This window comes from Microcaecilia unicolor, chromosome 7 (genome assembly GCF_901765095.1).
Source record: "Microcaecilia unicolor chromosome 7, aMicUni1.1, whole genome shotgun sequence".
NCBI classification, from domain to species: Eukaryota; Metazoa; Chordata; class Amphibia; order Gymnophiona; family Siphonopidae; genus Microcaecilia; species Microcaecilia unicolor.
Window position 1 is genome coordinate 164,852,119 of NC_044037.1, and position 13,731 is coordinate 164,865,849.

Consider the following 13,731-nt stretch of genomic DNA (forward strand, 5'->3'; position numbering starts at 1 on the left):
CAGAACAGGTTACTTCCTGTTCCAGGGCAGAGGGAGCAGCAGGGAGGGAATGAGCAGACAGGGAATGCGGCACCCCCCCCCCCCAGCAGGTAAAAATGCACCCGGGGGGGGGGGGGAAGGTGTAATTTTGCCGGTGGGGGGGGGGGGCTGTGCTGCACCCGAGGGGGGCGCATCAGCGATCCGCCCCGGGTGTCAGGCAGCCTAGGAACACCACTGAACCTTTCCTCCCCCTTTCCTTAAGTAGGTAGAACTTCGCTTCTGTTCCTTTTATTTGAATATCTGTGACATTTGTTCCACATAAATTTGCAGTTCAGTGAGGCAAGAAAGCAATAACAGGAAACATACTGATTATCTATACATTATTGCATTAGTTCAAGGCTAAGCAAAAATTACATTAAGACTTCAACTTTGTCTCCTTCAGGATTCACATACTTGGTTCTGTGTTCTTGTCACTGACATCAGTACAGGATATGTTTATTACATACACAAGTCAGGAGCTGCTTAGGCCATTCTTTTCTATTTTCTGCTTACATTCTTAACCCTTGATACTCCTCTCTAGACAGGGGGAACGTGGAGGGGCATAATCGAATGGGGGCACCCATCTCTAATGACGGCCCCGTTAAGCGGTGTACACGACTGTATTATCGAAACAAGATGGCTGGCCATCTTTCATTTCGATAATACGGTCGGGGCCAGCCAAATCTCAACATTTGGGCCGCTCTCAGAGATCGCCGGCATTAGAGATGGCCGCCATTGGTTTTCGCCGATAATGAAAACTAATGGCGGCCATCTCAAACCCAGCCAAATCCAAGCCATTTGGTTGTGGGAGGAACCAGCATTTGTAGTGCACTGGACCCCCTCACATGCCAGGACACCAACCGGGCACCCTAGGGGGCACTGAAGTGGACTTCACAAATTGATCCCAAGTGCATTGCTCCCTTACCTTGGGTGCTGAGCCCCCCAAACCCCACTACCCACAACTGTACAACACTACCATAGCCCTTAAAGGGTAAGGGGGGGCACCTAGATGTGGGTACAGTGGGTTTCGGGTGGGTTTTGGAGGGCTCCCATTTACCACCACAAGTGTAACAGGTAGGGGGGGGGATAGGCCTGGGTCCGCCTGCCTTAAGCGCACTGCAGTACCCACTAAAACTGCTCTAGGGACCTGCATAGTGCTGTGATGGAACTAGGTATGACATTTGAGGCTGGCATAGAGGCTGGCAAAAAAATGTGTTTTATTTTTTTTTTTTGGGTGGGAGGGGGTTGGTGACCACTGGGGGAGTAAGGGGAGGTGATCCCCGATTCCCTCCAGTGGTCATCTGGTCAGTTCAGGCACCTTTTTGAGGTTTGGTCATGAACAAAAAGAGACCAAGTAAAGTCAGTCAAATGCTCGTCAGGGCTGGCCTTCTTTTTTCCATTATCGGCCGAGGCTGGCCATCTCTTAACCATGCCCCCCACCTTCGGTACACTGCCGACACGCCCCCTTGAACTTTGGCCAACCCTGCGACGGAAAGCAGTTCAGGGGCGTAGCTACAGGTGGGCCTGGGTGGGCCCAGGCCCATCCATTCTTGGCTTGGGCCCACCCAGTCCTAGTCTGTGAGCCAATCGCAGCTCTGGTGTTATTTTTGTTTTTACCAGTCCAGTGCTAAAGTCGTCTTTACTCATTAGAGCCTCTGAGCTTCTTGTAGCTGCTCCGGATTAATCTTTTCAGTTGATTGCAGGTGCTTTACTCCATCCGAATCGTTAGTCTTCTTGCCCGCAGCGGCAAACGAGCGGGCGTAAAAGCAGCCAGGCTTGTCGATTCCATCCTTCCTTCGCTTCCTGCCCTCTCAGCGTCCTGCTCGCTCGAAAGGAAATGACATCAGAGGAAGGCGGGATGCAGAGAGGGCAGGAAGCGAAGGAAGGACGGAGTCGACGAGCCTGGCTGCTTTTACGCTGCCCGTTCGCCGCTGCAACTTCGGGAGTGGAGTAGAAGTGAGCCAGCAGCCAATCTATTCTAGTGCACTGTGAGGAAGGAAGCTATTTCGTAAATCTCTGTTTCCACTACCCCGCGCAGCCGTCACCGTTCACTCAAATTAAACACAGCAGGCAAACCTGTGAGCTGCTGCAAGCTGCATCCACGTTGTCGTTCTTTATTGAGACAGAGACAGATGGGAGATGCTGCGAAGGGGAAGAGAGGGGGGGGAGATGCTGGATAGAATGGGGAAGGGGATGGATAGAAACAGGATGGGCAGGGGAGAGAGGAGAATTGCTGGACAACAGGGATTGATAGAGGAGAGAGGGGAGAGAGGAAATTTGCTGGAGATGGATGGAGGAGAAGGCAGGGGAATGGAGAGTTGCTGGACATGGAGCGGAGGGCAGGGGAAGGAGGAGAATTGCTGGGCATACATAGATGGAGGGGAAAGGGGAGAGAGGAAATTTGCTGGATATGGATGGATGGAGGAGAGGGTAGGAGAGAGGAAATTTGCTGGATATGCATAGGCGCCCCGTATAAGAGGCTTGGGGAGGCTAAGCCTCCCCAGCCGTGACCTTTCCCGCCCATGCTGCATTGCCCCCCCCCCCCCCCCCACCAAACGTAGCCACTTTCCGGGAAAGTCTTTCCCTCCAGGCCCGAGGCCCGCTCATCCAGACCTGCCAAGTCCGGAGTCTCCCGCACTCACGAGTCTGTGCCGGCAAAGTGGGAAGAAAGTCTCCTCTTCAGCGCGAGTCGCGCGATAAAACAAAAAAAAGAAGCAAGAGCGGGGCCGTGGCAGCCTTCAAGCATGGGCTGTCTGCGCTGCAGCCGCTCCTCTCTCTGCCCCTGGAGGAGCAGGAAGGAAGTTGACATCGACTTCCTGCTCTGCTCCGGGGACAGAGAGGAGCGGCTGCAGTGCCGATAGCCCATGCTGAAAGCTGCTACGGTACAGCCCCGCGCTTGTTCCAGCAGCCAACTGTTGCTCCTGGGGGCTCCAAAGCGGTTGAAGCTGCGTGTGGTGTCGGTCCTCCCAGCTGATTCGTGTAACGCGTGCTACCTTTTTTTTTTTTTGTCTGGACTCGGGGCGCTGCTGCTGCTGAAGAGGAGAAGCAGCAGCAGTGGCCAACAAATTAATACCGGGTGGAAGGGGGAGCGAGAAGCACTAGGCAGGTATAATGGAGAGAGTGGGAAGATGGGGAGAGAAGGAGGGGACATGGAGAAGGGCTGGAGTCCTGGAGAAAGGGAGAAGCTGCTTAAAATGAGGAGAAAATGGGAGGGGGGGGGGTGAAAGAGGGAAGACACTGGAAGGGAGAGAGAAACTAACAGGAGGAGAAACATTGAAGGATGGGGAGAGAGAGGGGGGCATGATGAATGGAAAAGGGTAGAGAGAGAGAGACACTGGATGGAAAAGGGGATAGAGAGAGAGAGAGAGACACTGGATGGAAGGATTGGGAGAGAGGGGGGTAGATGTTGGATGGCAGGATCGGGAGAGGGGGTAGACGAATGGAAGGACATGGAGAGAAAGAGGGAAGAGGAAGACAGAAGGATGGGGAGATAAAGAGGGAAAACGGATGGAAGGATGAGGAGAGGGGGGATAGATGGGACGGGAGAGAAGAGAAATCACTGGACTGGACATGTAGGGGAGGGCAGGGGAGAGAGGAGAATTGCTAGATATGGAAGGATGGAGGGGTCAGGGGAGAGAGGAGATTTGCTAGATGGATGGATGGAAGAACCGGGGAGAAAGGAGATTTGCTAGATATGGATGGAGGACAGGGGAGGGAGGAGAGTTGCTGGACACGGATGGATGGATGAATGGAGGGGAGGGGAGTGAGGAGAAATGCTGAATATGGATGGAGGGGAAACTGCTGAATTTAAGGACTGGATTGAAACGCTTTGAGGGCAGATGCAACTGGAGGAAGGATAGGGACAGGGTGCCACAGATGGTAGACAGAACGCATAAGGACACAGGAGGATGGTGGACATGGTGAGTGAAAGAATATCAAATGGAAAGAAGACACCATAAAACAGACGACACTGGGACCAAAGCGAATAGAAAAACTAAATGCTCAGAAAACAAAGGTAGAAAAAAGTATTTTATTCAGAATGTATTAATTGGAATATGTCAGCTTTTGGAAATGTGCATCTGTGATATTTTGCACGTATGTTTCAATTTCTCTAGTATTGCTGCATGCCAAGTCTGACTTCTTGAGGTAATTTTCCAATTCATAATTTTGCCTTCATATCTTTTGATTTCTAGTTCCTTTTGTCATATCTGTTGTCATGTGTTTTTCATGTGTGATCAAGGTGCAGTATTCTGCTAGCGTGTACTATTTGCAGCCCTTTTGGTTTTGGTTTTTTCACTAGGTGGTGTATTGGTGTTTTAGAGCCTGGTGTAATTACAGTGCTGCTTTTCCACGCATAAGATTGTAGCTCGTCCTGTCCTTGGAATTAGTGCTGTTATGATTTGGTAAGTTTCTGAGTGTGTTTTTGCACAAGTTTGTGTATAGTGTTTTGCAGTGGAAAGATTGTGTGTTGGCCGTACTAAGGTGACATCAACACTTTAAATTCATTTTAGTTTGTCATAACATCAGACATAGTTTTATAATATTTTGGAGGATCTGATGTTGAATTGTTAAAGGTATTAATTGTGACTATTTTACTTTTATTTATTTTTCCTGTGTGTTGTCGGACAATTATGGATGTAAGCCCCGCCCCCTGGTACCACCCATAACCCCGCCCCCTTTAGCCTCCCCAAACAGTTGGGCCACCGACCGCCTATGTGGATATGGATGGATGGAGGACAGGGCAGGAGAGAACAGAGAGTTGCTGGACATGGATAGATGGAGGGGAGGGCAGGGGAGAGAGGAGAATTGCTGAACATGGATGGATGAATGGAGGGGGCAGGGGACAGAGGACATTTGCTGGATATGGGTGGATGGAGGAGAGGGCTGTGGAGAATGGAGAGTTGCTGGACGGATGGATGGAGGGAGGGGAGAGAAGTCAGGGAGGAGATACGCATGGATGGAGGGGAGGGAAGAGAGGAGAAATGCTGGACATGGATGGAGTGGAGGGCAGGGAAGAGAGGAAAATGTTGGATAAGGATGGAGGGAAGGAAAGACAAAGGAAGGAGATGCACATGGATGGAGGGGAGGGAAGACAGAGGAAGTAGATGCACATGGATGGAAGGGAGTGAGGAGAAATGCTGGATATGGATGGAAGGAAAACTGCTGAGTTTAAGGGCTGGTTTGGAACACATTGAGGGCAGATACTGAAACTCGAGGAAGGATAGGGACAGGGCTACAGATGGTAGATAGGACACATAAGGACACAGGAGGATGGTGGACTTGGTGAGAGAAAAAATATCAGATGGAAAGAAGACACTGCATAAAACAGAAGACACTGGGACCAAAGCGAATAGATCAGACAACAAAGGTAGAAAAAAGTATTTTATTCAGAATGTATTAATTGGAATATGTCAGCTTTTGGAAATGTGCATCTGTGATATTTTGCATGTAAGTTTCAATTTTTCTGGTATTGCTGCATGCTGAGTCTGACTTCTTGAGTTAACTTTCCAGTTCAGTATTTTGCCTTCATATTTTTTGATTTCTAGTTCCTTGTGTCATGTCTGTTGTGTCATGTGTTTTTCATGTGTGATCAAGGTGCAGTATTCTGCTAGCGTGTAGTATTTGCAGCCCTTTTTGTTTTGCTTTTTTTTTCACGAGGTAGTGTATTGGTGTTTTAGAGCCCTGTGTAATTACAGTTCTGCCTTTTCAAACATAATGTTGTAGCTCGTCCTGTCCTTGGAATTAGTGCTGTTATGTAAGGATATGAGTGTGTTTTTGCACAAGTTTGTGTATAGCATTTTGCAGTGGAGAGATTGTGGGATAATGTAATTATATTTAAAAGTATCAATTTTTCCATTAAGTATGTATGTGGTTATACTGATGCAGGGCAGCTGTTGGGCAGACTACTTAGAAATCCATCATCAAGTGAATTCTAAGGCATTATTTTGTAGGATCCCAAGAGACACTACTCATACTTATATAGACAGTGCGTGCCCACCCATATTAGCTCTGGGCCCACCCAAAATCTCAGGTCTGTCTACGCCACTGCAGCAGTTGAAGCCGACCAAAATTGGCTTTCGATTATACCGATTTGGCTGGCCTTAGGAGAAGGCCGGCCATCTCCCGATTTGTGTCGGAAGATGGCCGCCCTTCTCCTTCGAAAATAAGCAGGATAGTCTCATAAATATTCTCAAGGTCTTCACAGTGAAGTGGGCGCAAGAAGAAAACTCACAAGCCTAGAGGGCAAGCAAAAGGACCAATAGGATCAGTGGAGTGCTTGAGACAGTAAAGCGCAATGCATGTCACTAAGGGCACTGATGCAATTTGCCAGCACTTCAGTGATCGGAGGGGAAGGGTTGTATGAAGGGGCTGACCTATGAAAGCACAGATTATAAGAACCCTCAGGAAGTGACAGCAGCATTGAACACATGTTAGAACTACAAATGTTAAAAAAACAAATTCAGAACATGCACATACAACTGTATGGGCAGAACAAATGAAGATAAAGGAACTCTTTTATTAAGCAGCAGTAAGCACTGGCATGTGCTTACCGCAGTAAAAAAAAAAGCGCTTACCGCAGGGTAGACCCGTGTAAGGACATGCTGAGGCCATCTTTTACTGCAGTTTGGTAAAAGGGACCCAAAGAGACTTATGCCTTACAAGAACGAGCAATAAAATTTTCACCACCCTTATACTATTAATCACTTATTGTGAAGGAAACAATTTCTTGTTTGTTTTTAAGTTATCACCCAATATAGACTTTATTTTTGATCTGCCAAAACAAAGATTAGATGTTCACTTTATTTGGGTGAGTAAAGAGTGTTTAAAGGCTCAGAGAAAGAAAGTGCTCACAGAGAATGTAGGGAAGGGGCGTAGCCAGACAACAGATTTTGGGTGGGCCTAAGGAAGAACTGGGTGGGCACCAAATGTTCTCCCCCACCACCACCAAAAGACATCTCAGCTGGCAGGAAAATGCTTCTTTTCACCTTGGCAGTCTGCAGCAGGCATGCTCTGAAAACTGAACATACGCAGGTGCCAGTATTGTAGAGAGTAGCATTTTTGTTACCATCAGGAGGAAGTCTTCAGCTGGCTGAGCTTGGGATCCCACCAGCTACCACTAAATGTGTGCTACTGTCGGGTGGGCCTGAGCCCTAAGTGGGTGGGCCCCGGCCCACCCAGGCCCACCTGTGGCTACGCCACTGATGTAGGGCACATGAGGGAAAATTCTCCCTCCCAACCCATGCAAGCTTAAAGATAAGGAAAATATTTTCCCCTTCACTTAATAGCCCTCTGCACACAGGATTAAAAGAAAGAACCAGAGAGGTCTTACATATTAATACAATCAACACATAACTTTTATTCCAGAACAGTTCATATATGCAAAAAAAAAAGAATCTCTCTCTCTGTATCTATATACTCTCTATATATCTCTCTCTATGTATATAGATAGATAGATAGATAGATAGATAGATAGATAGATAGATAGATAGATATATCTATGTCTATCTATTATATATAGATATAAGATGCATGCAACTGTTGACTTTGATACTACAACGCCTAATTGGTGGACAGTTTTGGGCAATGCCCACTCTGAGCAGATAACTCTCAAATTTCCCTTTCCTGTCATATTTGGGGGGGGGGGGGGGAGAGATTCTACATATGGCACCTAAAAAATCCACACGGCGAACATTTCTGTCTAAGCGAATTCTATAAGCAACACCTAGATTTAAGTGCAGTATATACAATATGCTTAGTTGATATCCCAGCACCTAAAACTACGCGCATCCATTTACACCAATGAAAACATGGCGTAAATCCCAGCATGTACATTTATTATACACTTTTTCAAACAACTGTTTATTTATCACAATCTTTATTAATCTTTATTTTAATCAGCAGTTTATTTTAGGCGCACTGAGCCATAACTATGTGCATAGATTGTAGAATGCCCACGAAATGCCCATTTTCCTACCCATAACCACACTTTTTTTTGCCTGCACGCATTAAAATTTAGGTGCTGTGCATTACAGAATATGCTTAACGATTTCTGTGCATAAATTCTAATTATAGTCAAATAGGGGCCCTTTTACTAAGCTGTGTAAGCGTCTATGTGCGCCCAACGTGTGCCAAAATGGAGTTACTGCACGGCTACCATGTGGCTCTTGCGGCAATTTCATTTTTGCTGCGCGGCCGATATGCACTTTTCTGCCGCGCGTATCAGACACACACCAAGTGGCATTTGGTGCGCCTACATCATTACCACCTGGTTACTGCGTGAGATTTACCGCTAGGTCAATGCTAGCAATAATGTCTTAGACCGAAAATGGACATGCGACAATTTTCATTTTGCCACACGTCCATTTTTGGCAAAAATTTTAAAAAGGCCTTTTTTACAGGTACGCTGAAAAATGATTCTGTGCGCACTCAAAACCCGCGCCTACACTACCACAGGCCATTTTTCAGCGCACCTTAGTAAAAGGACCCCTTAGTGCTCATTATTGCTTTTTAAGTGCTGATAACAATGCTGATTGGCTTGTTAAGTCAATTAAGTCAGTGGTGTTCCTAGGGCGGCTGACACCCGGGGCGGATCGCCGATGCACCCCCCCCCCGGGTGCAGCGCCCACCCCCTCCAGTGAAATGACACCTCCCCCCTGGCGAAACGACACCCCCCCGGTGCATTTTTACCTGCTGGGGGGGGGGTGTTGCGCGCCTGTCGGCCTCGCTCGTTCCATGCTCCCTCTGCCCCGGAACAGGAAGTAACCTGTTCCAGGGCAGAGGGAGCACGGAACAAGCGGCGCCGACAGGAGCGTGGCACCCCCCAGCGCCGTGCACCCGGGGCGGACCGCACCCACCGCCCCCCCCCCCCCCCAGGAACGCCACTGAATTAAGTTATGCATGCTGTTATAGAATCCACTTGAATTTCAGCACGGAACGCTAGGCATGCTATATAGAATCTGTGGGATGATGTATTTCTTTTCTGTTTCCTGTTGATTGCAATATTGTTAACCCCTCTGAAAGGATACTCAGTGGATGGTATATCAAGTGCCAATAAACTTGAAACTTGGATTACCTCAAAGTGTCTACCTTATGTCTATTTTTATAGGACCTATGAGGAAGCAATTATATTGCGTATGGATGAATATTTTACACAAGCCTTCTTCATTTTCTGATAGTCAGGTGTTAGCATTTATGTTGACAGTGAGAGTTTGTTGGTACATGTATTTAATAAAGCAACACAGGCATCTATGTGACTTTTGTAAAATAGATTTCCAGAACCAATCTGGTAGTATGCAAATCCTCACACACCAATCTACACCAGCTCCAAAAAGGGTAAGTTTGCACATGCACTCTATCGGCTAGATTCTATATATATGATGCCTGAAAAATCCACACGGTAAAAAAATATGCCTATATTCTCTAAAGTACGCCTAAATTTTATAGAATAGGCTTAAATATCCTCATGGTATATAGAGTATGCCAAGCACCTCTCCACGTGACCAAATTTGGTTACGTCCATTCAGATCGTGTTGTATTTGACGTAAATCCCGACGCCTAAATTAGGCACACAGTGGGTGTATTCTATAACAACGCAAATAGATTTTAGAAATGCCCATGCCCCGCCTATGGCCACACCCCCTTTTCAAATATGCGACTTGGAATTTACACACACCACGTTACAGAATACATTTAGCGAGTTGTGCGTGTAAATCTTAATGCCAATTAGTGCTTATAATTGCTTGTTAATATTCAACTGATAGTGCTGATTAGCTAGTTAACCAATTAAGTTACGTGCATTGTTATAGAATATGCTCCGATTTCCACATGGAAATTAAGGCATGATATATAGAATTTGGGGGTATACCTGTATACTGTCACAGCTCTATCCCAGTGCTGCCCATACTATACCCCTGGGAATGCCTACACGCAGATCATGTAAAAGTAGGTGGTCTCTTTCCTTATCCCCCACTTTCTATGGGTACCATTTTATAAGAGACCTATTCTGGATGTAAAATGAACTTCATATAAAGTTTTACAAAATTACCTCCTTAACATCAGTGCCATTGCTAACTTTCATTGCATGTTGTACAATCCTAGCTCCTAAAATTCCAAAAGTCTTCTCTAGTAAGAATAATATTACCTTTCAAACAAGATATGCCCCATTATATACGCGTTCACTATCACTGCAAAGATAGAAATCACTCCTTGTACATAAACTTTGTACAAATGAAAATGTGATAATAAAAAGACAAACCATACCCGCACAGTTCCCTCTAAGCTGAGCAGGAGTCCTCCACCTACAGTCCTGGCAGTGGGGGTGCTGTTTCACTAACACATTTTCAATTGTGAGAGACAGGCAAGCTCTGCAGGACTCCAGGGAACCTGCCTGTTTTTAGTGAATGAATATTGAAGCAACCCCCTCCCCCCCACTGGCAGCAACACAGATGGAGGATTCCCACTCAGCTTAGAAGCTTAGAGGGAAATAGTGATCATGAGAGGAGACTTAATAAGGACCAGTGGCATAGCCAGATCCAGTATTTTGGATGGGCCTAGAGCTCTAAGTTAATACTGGGCCCTTCCACGGCAAGGCACTCCACAGCCCCCCCTCCGGAGATATTTTTTTAAATTATTGATTTTTTTCACCTACCCAACATCAACATTTCTCCTCCTCCGTGGCTTCCCGGCATCTATCCACCTGTTGCTGAACCCCGTTTCTGGTGTTGCTGGTGTACTGGGTTGCTGGTGTACGTTACAGGCATCCCTGGTGCCTGCGGTGATTCAATTATTGCTGCCTGAGCCGGTCCTGCAGGCTTCCATCGACCAGGTCCCACCAGACAGGAAATGATGAAAGTGAGGGTGGGACCTGGACGATGGAAGCCTGCAGGGTTGGCTCAGGCAGCAATAATTGAATCTTTAACAATGTCAGCAGATCTTTTCAAATATCTACTTGTATTTCATATATATATATATTTGTGCTTGGGGTTCATTTCTATTTTGGATCTGAAATAGATATTCAGCAAAATTATTCATACTATTTAATGGCAAGTAATTCATACAAGTCCTGCTTTGAATATGTTTCCCAGATAGGTCAACCATCAGATAGGCCAAAGAAGATCATTTGGATGGACTGTGGTATTCATGCCAGAGAATGGATTGCACCAGCTTACTGTCAATGGTTCGTGAAAGAGGTTAGTTTCTTTTCTTCTCTTGGAAGTAATGGAACACACATAAATTCTTTGCCAAGCAAAATTGAAATGAAAATGTTTTGGAGGTTTTTTAGCCGATGATTGCTCTTAGTCATAAGGACCCTTGGCTTTTGAAAAATTAAGTGGGTTATGCCATCGGCTGATGGCAATTATCTTTGACTGCTGAGGCTTTTTGTCCTCCTTTTAAAATAAATAAAAAAGTTCCTTAATAAGAAAGTTCATTTTTAAAAAAGTGCTTTGGGTCACGTGATGCTGTTAGTGGTGGAAGATGCAAGTTGCTTCAGCTGCTCGGGGCCCCATCCACAGTTCGACTTCTCCGCATGACTCCTGGAACTCAGAAACTAGATCTTTTGACTCATGAGTAGCTAACAACATATGGACAAATATTTAACTCAAGCAGCAATGGCGCAGGCTCCTAAAAGCTTGAAATGAAAAGAGGAGCGGCAGAAGCATTCGGATCCCAAAATGAGGGCCACTTCTCCAGCGGCTTCACTGCCCCGCTCACCTCCTGATAATATGATTCTAGAACTTACCGACTCAGTGGTGCGCGCCCTGGATCCTAGATTTACACAACTATCAGACCAGCTTACAGGACTAACAGCTTCAACTTCGGAACTAACTTGTAAAACTGGGGAGCTGGAGGCGCGAGTGTCTGAGGTGGAGGATGTGCAGCAAACCCATGCAGGGGAGTTAAAAAAGTTGAAACGCTTGACACAAGAATACCACCAGAAGCTTGAAGACCTGGAGAATCACTCCCACCGTGATAACCTGAGATTTGTCGGGTTTCCGGAATCCGTTGCTGAAATGAAACTTAAACAGACACTGGAAACCTGACTCCTGGCAACTTTCCCTGATGCGGGAGAGGGAAGGGCGATCCACCTTGAATGGGCCAATCGTATAGGCCAAAAGTCTGCAAGAGACCTCCGGCCTAGGGTGGTGATTGCCAAATTTCACTGCTACTCTCAGAAAGCTACTCTGTTGCGACTTTACAAAAATTGTAGAGAGGATACAAAATTTGATGGTGAAATGATAAACATTTTCCAAGACTATTCTGCGGCCCTGACAGTTAAACATCATGCATTCTCTGCAGCCTATGCTAAACTGGTTGAAAACCAATTCTGTTTCATTCTGCAGTACCCGGCCACCTTGAAAGTTTTGATTAATGGTACCTATTAAGCGGGGAGGAGTGGTGATCTTGTTAAAATGAGGTCTGCCTTGCGTGTCATGAATGGTGGAAAGAGACTCTGAGGGCAGATATGTCTTAATGCACTTGAATTATATGGGTGAAGAATATTATCTACTAGTAAAAAAGGCCCGTTTCTGTAGGCAAGGAAACGGGCCTTAGGCAGGCAATTCCCCCCCCCCCCACCCGTGCTACAGCCCCCTCGAACCCCCCCCTCCCGCGAACCTGTTGATCCCCCCCCCCCCGGAACGCCGAAAACTGCCGCCACCGCCGCCATTGTTGTGCTACCTTCCCTTCCCGTAGGTTCTTCAATCATCTTCTTAGAAAGTTTAACTCCGTGCGTCTGACGTCAGACGCACAGAGTTAAACTTTCCAAGAAGATGATTGAAGAACCTATGGGAAGGGAAGGTAGCACAACAACGGCGGCGGCAGTGGCGGCAGTTTTTGGCGTTCCGGGGGGGGGGGGGATCGACAGGTTCGCGGGAGGGGGTGGGTTTCGAGGGGGCCATAGCGCGGGGGGGGGGGGTGACAGCTGATTCCGAGGCGTGTTTCCCTACTCCTCCCCTTGCCTTGGAATCAGCTGTGTTGACGTCAGTTATGTCCGTGCGTGTCTGCCTCGCAGACCACTTGCAGCCAGGGAGCCACGGTCCCAAGCATAGAACGTTGGAGGTGAGAATTATTATATAGGATGTGCTGTGTATGGGCCTAATGTCTATGAAGCTAGTTTTTTCACACACCACTTGCCAATTTGGGTCTTAAATATGATACAGCCCCGTGGATTCTTGTGGGTGACTTTAATCAGGTCCTGGACCCAACTTTAGACCACTCATCGCCTGGGGCTTGGAGTGTGCTGGCTAAGGGCAGAGGTCTGCCCTATCTCTGCAGGCTCTTAGACCTAGTGGACCCGTGGTGATTACTGTACCCAACGCGGCGTGATTACACGCATCTGTCTCGGGCCCACCAGAATTGATCTCGTATTGATTATATCCTGCTAGCTACCTCGATCTTTTCAAGGGTTGTATCAGTGGACCTGGGCCCTATGGCAATTTCAGATTATACGCCGATCTGGGTGGATTTATCGTTGGGTCTGGATGTAGGGGCGATGAGAACTTGGAGATTCCCATCTTATCTTTCGGACGACTCTGATTTCCGGGATTTTTTGATTCAAAAATGGGAACTCTTTGTGGAAAATAACGCTGGTCATAGAAAGGCTCCGGAGTTGTTTTGGGAAACATCAAAGGCAGTGATGCGGGCTGAGATTATTAGCTATGTGAGTGCGCGAAACAGGAGAATCACCCAGGGGATCCTTCTGTTGGAGCGCCG

The 13,731-nt window shown here is 46.9% G+C and overlaps 1 protein-coding gene across 1 annotated transcript in view; it reads left to right on the top strand.

Annotated features, from left to right (window-relative positions):
* Window positions 1–13,731, top strand: part of CPO (carboxypeptidase O) — a 67,949-nt gene that overhangs the window by 11,674 nt on the left and 42,544 nt on the right. The window contains exon 6 of the mRNA XM_030209747.1: window positions 11,103–11,207. Within this exon, the coding sequence (XP_030065607.1) occupies window positions 11,103–11,207 (105 nt within the window). The remainder of the gene's footprint in view (window positions 1–11,102; window positions 11,208–13,731) is intronic.